At 41.8% G+C, this 9764-nt stretch overlaps 1 protein-coding gene across 1 annotated transcript in view; it reads left to right on the plus strand.

Moving 5' to 3' along the window:
• NWD2 (NACHT and WD repeat domain containing 2) overlaps positions 1-9764 on the plus strand; it is a 250139-nt gene that overhangs the window by 108608 nt on the left and 131767 nt on the right. Inside the window, exon 2 of the mRNA XM_040237996.1 lies at positions 1653-1741. Within this exon, the coding sequence (XP_040093930.1) occupies positions 1653-1741 (89 nt within the window). The remainder of the gene's footprint in view (positions 1-1652; positions 1742-9764) is intronic.

Genomic DNA, 9764 nt, shown 5'->3' on the forward strand with positions numbered 1-9764 from the left:
AGGTTGTTTTGTGGAGTTTGCTCCGCGTTGAAATGATCTTTTGAGGAATTTGTGAGGGAGAAAGTGGTCTTCCCTTCCTATTCCTCCGCCATCTTAGGACCGCCCCCAATACTTCATTTTTAAAGTGACTTTTTGTTGTCTGGGTTTTGAACATCTGTAGCCTTTTAGAGAGATTGAATATTATCAGTTTTACTGCAGAGTTCGTGTTTTCAACCCTTAAAACAGGGTGAAGGAGGATGGGCATATGATGCCAAGATTATATAAATCATGTGAAAGCTTAGTTCCCCGCCTCCACTGGTGCCATAACAGCACCTGGTCACTGTTTAGGTGTGCCCTCCTCAAGCATGGTCCTCCTGCTTGTCCTGTGGACTTAGGTCCATGTTGGATCCGTGGTGGGAAAAGACCCTACTTGTTTGGATCACAGGGTAATCTCAAAGACCTAGTATAGAATCTTTGGTTCCCTTGTAAGACACTGGTTCCTGTCCCTCTGTTGAGCTGCCGCTGCATCTCAGACTCTCAGGACTGGTTGTTCGCCTCTCAAACAGGCTTGAGAACAGTAGGAAAGTAGAGTAGGTCAGTGCGGCATATGGTTGAGTTTGTATGCACAGATGTTGTTGGAGAATAAAAAGGACAGCCTTTTAAATTGGTTCCTCAGTTATAAATGTGGCATGCAGATGTTTCATGGTTATGGCTGGGATTGAGGTACATTTAGCAAATGGAACTTTTCATGAGATAACACATTAACCTAATTTTGAAGAGCTCTGATTCTCATCTCCATCTGAAGTTACTTGGAGAGGGCAAGTCTGTCTTTGCTGTAAGCATCTTATAGCATCATCACTGATACGGAGCATCATCCAGCACTGACGGAATCTAGAATCCCTTTCTGTGCAGAACATTCAACATTAAATACATACAGATTTTGTGGTTCTTCCGGTTTCAGGTTCTCTGTTTATTCTTGTATTTTTAATGACATAGATAATTTTAAAATATTTAATTTTGAAGCTTTTACACAACTGTGGCACAGGTAAAGCAGTCCCCTCTCTGATGTAACAGGTCTCTAAGCCCAGAGTGGGAGATATTACTGTTGAACCACCGGCACATTTTCAAGTACCCTGTGTGGAATCTGCTAGTTTTTAGATGTTGACTCCTACAGTTTGTCCCTCCTCATTATTGTGCTGATTGCACAGATGCTATTGTTTCTAAATGCTTTAGGAAATGATAGAGTCTAGATGTTTTGGGAAATCAGTAACTTATATGTGTGTGTGTTGAAACATTTATACTCAATGGAGATACACCTGGTAGTCCTGTGATTTTTCCTTTTACCTCTTTGAAAGTCAGTGTGGTTGTGGCTATTAAGAGATCGATGTGAGGGTCTCCATCGGTCTAGAGAGTCAGCTGTGAATTCTCAGCTCTGCCAGCACCCGCAGAACTTACCAGGGGGCTCCCATCCGTCCTGTATGCCTGGTAGAGGGATCTCGGCTCTCCCTGGTCTGTGAAGAACAAGTCCCCTCCAGTAGATGAATATCCCATCATTTCACAGTGTAGCACCCCAGCTTGATTATATTCATGTTTATTTGTAAGTTTTCTTTTTTCTGCTTCTTTTACATACATGGACATAACTCATTTTGTGTGTGTTTGCTTTTCTACCACAGACACGGGAGCAGAAAGACAGGCACTAAAAGAAAATGTGTATCCTAAATTGAGAGAATTCTGCAGAGAAAACTATGGATTAGAATTTCAGGTAATTATGATATTAATTTCACATTTAACTTTATCAGCTAAACAACTAATGTTTGTTTCTTGTCACAACTTGGGTATTATAAAAGACAAGTTTTAAGCTCTGAAAAATGTCATTTCTTTAAGCATGGATGAAAAGAAACACTGGAAAACAGAAGTAAAATATTTCATCATTTTTGAGGTTTTGTACTTTTACTCTCTGCTTCTTGGACCCTACTCATTATTGGCTCATCTTTTTCTTTGAACCATGTTTATTTGCTTTGTTGCTAACCTCCACTAACATGAAAAGGCGAAGGTTGCAGAGTACCTGCCTTCACACTGGCATCTCTAGAAACGTTGTGCATCTAAACATTGAAACTGGGATTTCCCTGGCAGTCCAGTGGTTAGAGCACCATGCTTTCACTGCCGAGGGTAAGAGTTCAGTCCAATAGTGATGAGTAATGGGAACTAAGTCAGGGAGAATGAGTCAGGGAACTAAGATCCTACAAGCTGTGCAGCCCAGCCAAAAAGAAAAAAAAATACAAATTGGGATCAGTTCTCTCACAAGTACTTCTTTTTAGCATCTTGACTAGTCCTTGCCTTCTACTTCACCTTTTAGTTTTTATTCACATTGTCAAATGTCCTTTTTCCCAAGCATTTCAGAATTTACCATTTACCAAGAAAAAATATCATCAGCATTTCAAGAAGCTGTAACTGTGCACATCATTGCTGAAATTCATAAACATGGCATTGTAGACAACCATCAATTTGGCCATCTAATAGAGAAGTGCTAGGAGACATTGGTCATATCCTGGACATCCAAATTTTTTTGAAGTAAATGTCTCCCGCAACAGATAGCATTATGTAGTGAGAATTTGTTAACCTCATTCACAGTGAACATCTTAACTGCTATCCAAACTACATGTTTACATTGTTAAGTAAGGAGTATGGACTAGAGGTTTGTAGTGTAAGAGTTACAAAATGTGCCATTATTAATGGAAGAAAATTTCACCCTTCATTTGTTTCTTCCTGAATACTGTTGACCCTTGAACAATGCAGGGGTTAGAGGTGCTGACCCTCTGCACAGTTGAAAATCCACGTGTAACTTTACAGTCAGCCCTCTGCATCCACAGTCCCTCTGTATCTGCCATCTCTCCATATCTGCAGATTCAGTCAACCATGTATCATTTCATACTATAGAACTCACTAGTAAAAAAGAGTCACACATAAGTGGACCCATGCAGTTAAAACCTGTGTTATTCAAGAGTCAACTGTAAATATTTCATCTTGGTATACCTCATAATGCCTTCTAATATGATGTATAAAATAATAGTTTCAAAATGGCTTTAATCTTAATGCTTAGTATCCATCAGCAACAAGCTAATACAACACAAATATTGAAGAGTTACTCATAAGTCACTGTTTACTTGAAAAACTGTGAACCTAGATTCCTTGTTGTGAAATCAGCACTACTTTATACAAGGACTCTGGTTCTACCGATAACAGGGTCTCGACCGTTTAAAAAAAAAAAGATGATATGTCGAAGTTTCCAAAAATTAAGACATTCCTTGGGGATTCAGTTAGTATAAAGAAATATGTCTAAGTATATCAATCCCATCTTTGAGTTTATTTGGGTTTTCATCACTTTTGTTAGTAGAAGGCTGAGCTGCAGAACAGCTGCCATAAAACATGAAATTGATTAGGATTAGGTGAAGGGGAAAAAATACACATTTTTGAAATTATAAGCAGGTACAGGAGAAGACCAACCCTGGGATTTCTTTGGAAGGAATGATGCTAAAGCAGAAACTCCAGTACTTTGGCCACCTCATGCGAAGAGTTGGCTCATTGGAAAAGACTCTGATGCTGGGAGGGATTGGGGGCAGGAGGAGAACGGGACAACAGAAGATGAGATGGCTGGATGGCATCACTGACTCAATGGACGCGAGTCTGAGTGAACTTCAGGAGTTGGTGATGGACAGGGAGGCCTGGTGTGCTGTGATTCATGGGGTCACAAAGAGTCAGACACGACTAAGCGACTGAACTGAACAGAAGACAAATAAAGCCAAGGGAAAAATGTAGAAGGCAGGGTCCGTAGAAAAAGTTAATGGCAAGGATCATTCCAGGCAAGTATATTGAATCCATTGATGAGAGGCTCACAGCAGGGGAAACAGCATTGGATAAAGTGTGGCATGGAATTGACTCCCAGCTCTTGACTGCGAGTGATTTAACCCACCCCCTTGTCCTTCACAGGCTTCTCTCATAGCTCAGTTGGTAAAGAATCCGCCTGCAATGCAGGAGATCCAGGTTTGGTTCCTGGGTCAGAAAGATCCCCTGGAGAAGGGATAGGCTACCCACTCCAGTATTCTTGGACTTCCCTTGTGGCTCAGCTGGTAAAGATTTCAGCTGCAAGAAAGGAGACCTGGGTTCGATCCCTGGGTTGGGAAGATCCCCTGGAGAAGGGAAAGACTACCCACTCCAGTGTTCTGGCCTGAAGAATTCCATGGACTATAGAGTCCATGGGGTCACAAAGAGTTGGACAAGACTCAGTGACTTTCACTTTCACTTTCTGGTCCTTCACTGTCTAAAATGGGTTGTGACAGCTTACAAATCTGGGGTTGTATTTGCTCTTTACCTTCCAAGCTTCTAAGCTCAAGTACATAATATCTGTATCTAAGAATATACCTCTTAGCATAGTCTTTCCTTATAGGTTGATTATAGATCTTGCAGAGGCTGTGTTGGGCTCACTGTGTACGGTTCTTGGAACCATAAAGAAATGGTTCCTTTTTCCAACTGCAGCAGAATGTGCCAGAAGCTTCATGAAAAAAAAAAAAAAGTTTACCTGTACTGAGTTCTGAATTCCATCTCTGTGCATTGGACCCAGGAGAAATGTATTTCCTAGAATTACTCAGACATACCAAGCTATTTCATGCCTTCTTGCCTTTGCTGTTCTCACTGCCTACAGTGCTTTTCTTCTGGTACTTTCTCTGCTTCACCTCCTAAGTCCTACTCATGGAGATTCTTCCTGCCTCACCTTAAGTCATGCCCCTCTTGTTCTTGCCCACTTCTCTGCAACTGTGTGTCTTTCCATTTGGTTCTCTGAAGACTTCAAGCCTATTCCCATTTAAGGATTTTGCACTGGCTGTTCTCTCTGTAGGAATGCTCACTGCTTCATATTTACATGAGTGCTTTCTTACTATTCTTCCAAGTCTCTGCTTAAATGTCATTTCCTAGAGATGCTTCTATAATGACTCAATCTAAAATAAGCCCCTAGGTGTACTCTCTTTTATATCATCCTATTTTAGTTCTTTGCATAGCATATGTCAATGTTGGATATTTTTCTTGTTTACTCATGTATTGGCTTTCTTGCTTCAAGAAGCAAGAAACAATCTTTCTCTCAAGATTGTTCCACAAGTACAGAGACTTGTCTGTCTTCATGACAGCTACATTTCCTGATCCTAGAATAATGCCTGGCTCATAGTAACACTCCAAAACAATGAGTTGAATGAGTGAAGTCTCAGCCCAACCATTACCTGCTTAAAGAATCATTCTCTGATAGCCCTATTCCTCTCGGCTTATGCCACATACCCGGATCCCCTAAAACCCTGTGCATAACTCCCAGTCGTTCATCTGGTTCATTTAAGAAGTGTTTGTTGACCATCAGCAACATGCCAGACAACATTCCAAGTGCTGGGAATACAGGAAGAAATCATCAGACCCTCTTTCTGTGGAGCTTTGAATATTGTTGAGAGAGGCAGACAATAAATGGTAAATTCCAGTGGTAATAGATGCATTTGATTGAATAAATGCTTTTTTAAAAAGTAAAGCATGATAAGGGGAGATAGGGAATACTAGGTGGTCAGAGAAGGACTCAGTCATAAGATAGCCTTTGAGCAGATATCTCCAGAAAGTGATAGAGAAAATCATGCAGGTGTTTTGGAAGGAAAATCCCAGACATAGGCAACCAGAAAAGGGGTTTTGGATGAGAATGTGTTCAGAACATTCTGGTCTTGTTAAAAAGGCCAAGTAGTAATAGAGTTGAATAAGGGAAATGATGGTAGGAGATGACATCAAAGGCAGATCATATGGAAATTTACAGACTGAGATTAAGGACTTACAGTTTTCCTCAGTAAGACGGGGAAGACATGATATGATTTATGTTTAACAGGTTCAGGGAGCTGGTAAGGGGTGGGAAGTGATGGCAGAAGCAGGAAGATGGTGCAAGTAAGAAATCATCATGGTACAGACTAGAATGAGCAGTAAGGAGATATCCGGTTAGATGAATTTTTCATCACCTGTCTATAAAGTCTCAAAGTTCTCAGGACTGGAATTGTGTCTTATTCAACTTATCCCGGTAATCAAGTAGCTGGCACGTAGTAAGCCATTTGGGGTTAAATCCTTATTGAACTAAGTTGATAGACTATGGAGTCACACTTGAACAGTGTCATGTACTTTTATCTCTGTGCCTGTTTGGCAAACTTCGCTGCTGCTGCTAAGTTGCTTCAGTCGTGTCCAACTCTGTGCGACCCCATAGATGGCAGCCCACCAGGCTCCCCCGTCCCTGGGATTCTCCAGGCAAGAACACTGGAGTGGGTTGCCACTTCCTTCTCCAAACTGTTTTAGTATTTCTTTTATTTAGTATTAGTATTAGATTTAGTATTTCTTTTATTTTTTAATTTAAGATTTTTTTGGCTGCCCTGGCTCTTGGCTGCTGCATGTGGGCTTTCTCTAGTGGCAGTACATGGGCTTCCCTTTGCATGGGCTTCCCTTGTTGCACAGCACAGGCTCTGGGGTGCATGGGGTTTAGACGTTTCATCTTCTGGGCTCTAGAGTGTAGGCTCAGTAGTTGTGGTGCACAGGCCTAGTTGCCCCTTGGCATGTGAGCTCCTAGTCCCCCGATCATGGATCAAACCCTTGTCCCCTGCATTGCAAGGCAAATTCTTAATCACACCACCAGGGAAGTCCCTAAAATAAGATTTTTAATGAAAATGCATCAGCCTGTCTAATTATGTTAACTTCAGCTAATTCCATGTGTGATATATACCTAGTTGACTGCTCAGAGATGGGACCATTGAATGAAAAGAATGTCAAGCCTACTCAGAGTAGAAAGCATATGTGGCTCAGGGAAAGACAGGGTATGTAAGTAAGAGGTTATTTGATTGGCCAGTGTTCAGTAAGTGCCCATGGCTATGGAAAAGAGGATAGAAAGGAAGAACAGGGAAATAAATGGGGAAAAATAAAGTCAGATTGGGGTAAAAGCAGGTGGTACAGGGCCCAGTAAATAAAGGGCTTTAATTATATGTCCACAGGCCATCCATCTTGCTTTCAGATGCTTTCTTTCCATTCTCACTGCTAAGCCCCTGATCTAACACTCATTGCTTCAAAAAATCAAATGAGCAAAGACAATCCTAACTGATCTTGGTCTCTGCTTACCCACAGTAGGTTGCAAGTCCTAGAGGAAGAGACTAGTCCTCACTTATTTTTAAGTCCCCAGGGCTTGGGAAGAAGGTTCAACATTTACTGGATTTGGTAAAAGTGTGTCAGCAGAACTGCCTTACACCATCATCCTACTTGAGTTTTCCTATACGTCACCAGAGTAACCATACTTAAATGTAAGATTGTCAGTTTCTTTGCTTAAAACCTTACAGTGGTTCCCTGCTGCTTACAGGCTGCCTCTGTAATATGATCCCAGCTGTGTTTCCACCTTCATCCACCCATTCTTCCCAAAATAAACAGGCCATCCTCGACCTGTCCTTGGAGCCCATTTTGCCACTTATTCATTCTTGACTTTAAAAGCTCATTTGCTGCATCTGTTTCAGTTTTCCTTTCTTATTACAAATACTCTTTCTCCTGTGCTTCCTGCCCTTCAGAATCCAGCTCCAGGCCTTGCTTTCTAAGAAGTTTTTTTTTTTCAGATTCCCAAATATCCCTTTTCTCCTGCCTGAATTCTTAGCAGTCTCCCCCATCCCAGCACTGCAGGTACCCTGAGCAGGGGTACACCTGATGAGGGCAGGGACCTCTAACAGTACCTGATTGATCTGGGCACTTAGCCGCTGGTGCATTTTGAAAGCAATTTTATTTCAGTCTAGCCACTCAACTTAGTATCATTTCTTAAGAATTCCTTCTGATAGCAAACATTTTGAGCAGGCACCTCATATTTATCTCACATCATCTTAGAAACCAGGGCTTTCCTGATACCTCAGTTGGTAAAGAATCCACCTGCAGTGCAGGAGACCCCAGTTCGATTCCTGGGTCGGGAAGATTCCCTGAAGAAGGGATAGACTACTCACTCCAGTTATTCTTGGACTTCCTTTGTGGCTTAGCCAGTAAAGAATTCGCCCGCAATGTGGGAAAGGTGGGTTTGATCCCTGGGTTGGGAAGATCCCCTGGAGAAGGGAAAGGATACCCACTCCAGTATTCTGGCCTAGAGAATTCCATGGACATGGAGTCACAAAGAGTCAGACACTACTGAGCGACTTTCACTTCACTTCTTCTTAGTAATCCTGTCTTCTTTTCTTCACCTTTAGCATCCATTAAATCCCAAATACCTGCGGATTTTCCTCCTAAATATTTCTTCAGTCTGTGCCGTCTGTCCTAGTCTATATTACTGTCACTTTGACTATGCAGTAGATTATCTTGCTGGCCTGTTTACCTTCATCTCCTCCTTCTCCTTCCCAACATCAATCCCTCCATCCCTGGACCTCCTCCATCGTATTACTGCTGTGGTATCTCTGAAATTCAAATCGACTCTTTCATCCACAAGACATGAAGTGTGAGGTTCTCTTTTCCATTTCCCCCATTGCCCACCTCAGTCCACTACCGAGTCCTGTCTGTCCCCTCCTCCACAAGCAGCCTGTTTTAGCCTTTATAATCTACATTTGTGGGCTTCCCTGGTGGCTCAGTGTTAAAGAATCTACTTGCAATACAGGAGACCTGGGCTTGGTCCCTGGGTCGGGAAGATCCCTTGGAGAAGGAAATGGCAACCCACTCCAGTATTCTTGCCTGGGAATCCCATGGACAGAGTCGTCTGGCAGGCTACAGTGCATGGGATCGGAAAGAGTCAGACATGACTTAGTGACTCAGTAACAATAATCTATGTTCAATTTCCCAAATAGATTCTTTTTATTCCCCTGAGCCTCCAGACTCACTGTGCCCTCTGTGTGGTGTACCCTTAAATTGTCCCCCATGCCAATGACTAGAAAATTTTCTACTTTAATAGCATGTATCATATTGTTTTAATTGCTTTTAAAAGGTTTTTTTTCCCCACTAACCAGAAGCTCCTTGAGGTCAGAAGTCGTATAATTTATATATTTTTATCACCAGTCTTTTTTAGAGACCCTATTTCATCTTATATACATAATAAATGTTGATTACAGTGAATTGATTGATTAAATGAATAAGACCCAGAAGCTGAGAGTCTTGACCAGGGCTGTGCAAAAGAAATATAATGGGAGGCACAGGTACAAGTCACAAATGCAATTAAATTTTCCAACTACATTTTTTAAAAGGAAAAGGAAAAAAAAATTTTAAGAATGTATCTTATTTTAGTCATTTTATATCCAAAGCATCATTTCAACATATCAGTGCAGTTCAGTCGCACAGTGGTGACTGACTCTTTGTGACCCCATGAATCACAGCACACCAGGCCTCCCTGTCCATCACCATCTCCCAGAGTTCACTCAAACTCACGCCCATCAAGTCGGTGATACCATCCAGCCATCTCATCCTCTGTTGTTCCCTTCTTCTCCTGCCGCCAATCCCTCCCAGCATCAGAGTCTTCTCCAATGAGTCAACTCTTCGCATGAGGTGGCCAAAGTACTGGAGTTTCAGCTTTAGCATCATTCCTTCCAAAGAACACCCAGGGCTAATCTCCTTTAGGATGGACTGGTTGGATCTCCTTGCAGTCCAAGGGACTCTCAAGAGTCTTATTCAATACCACAATTCAAAAGCATCAATTCTTCGACACTCAGCTTTCTTCACAGTCCAACTCTCGCATCATACATGACTGGAAAAACCATAGCCTTGACTAGACGGACCTTTGTTGGCAAAGT

The sequence above is a fragment of the Oryx dammah genome, unplaced genomic scaffold (assembly GCF_014754425.2).
Source record: "Oryx dammah isolate SB20612 unplaced genomic scaffold, SCBI_Odam_1.1 HiC_scaffold_3, whole genome shotgun sequence".
Classification (NCBI taxonomy): domain Eukaryota; kingdom Metazoa; phylum Chordata; class Mammalia; order Artiodactyla; family Bovidae; genus Oryx; species Oryx dammah.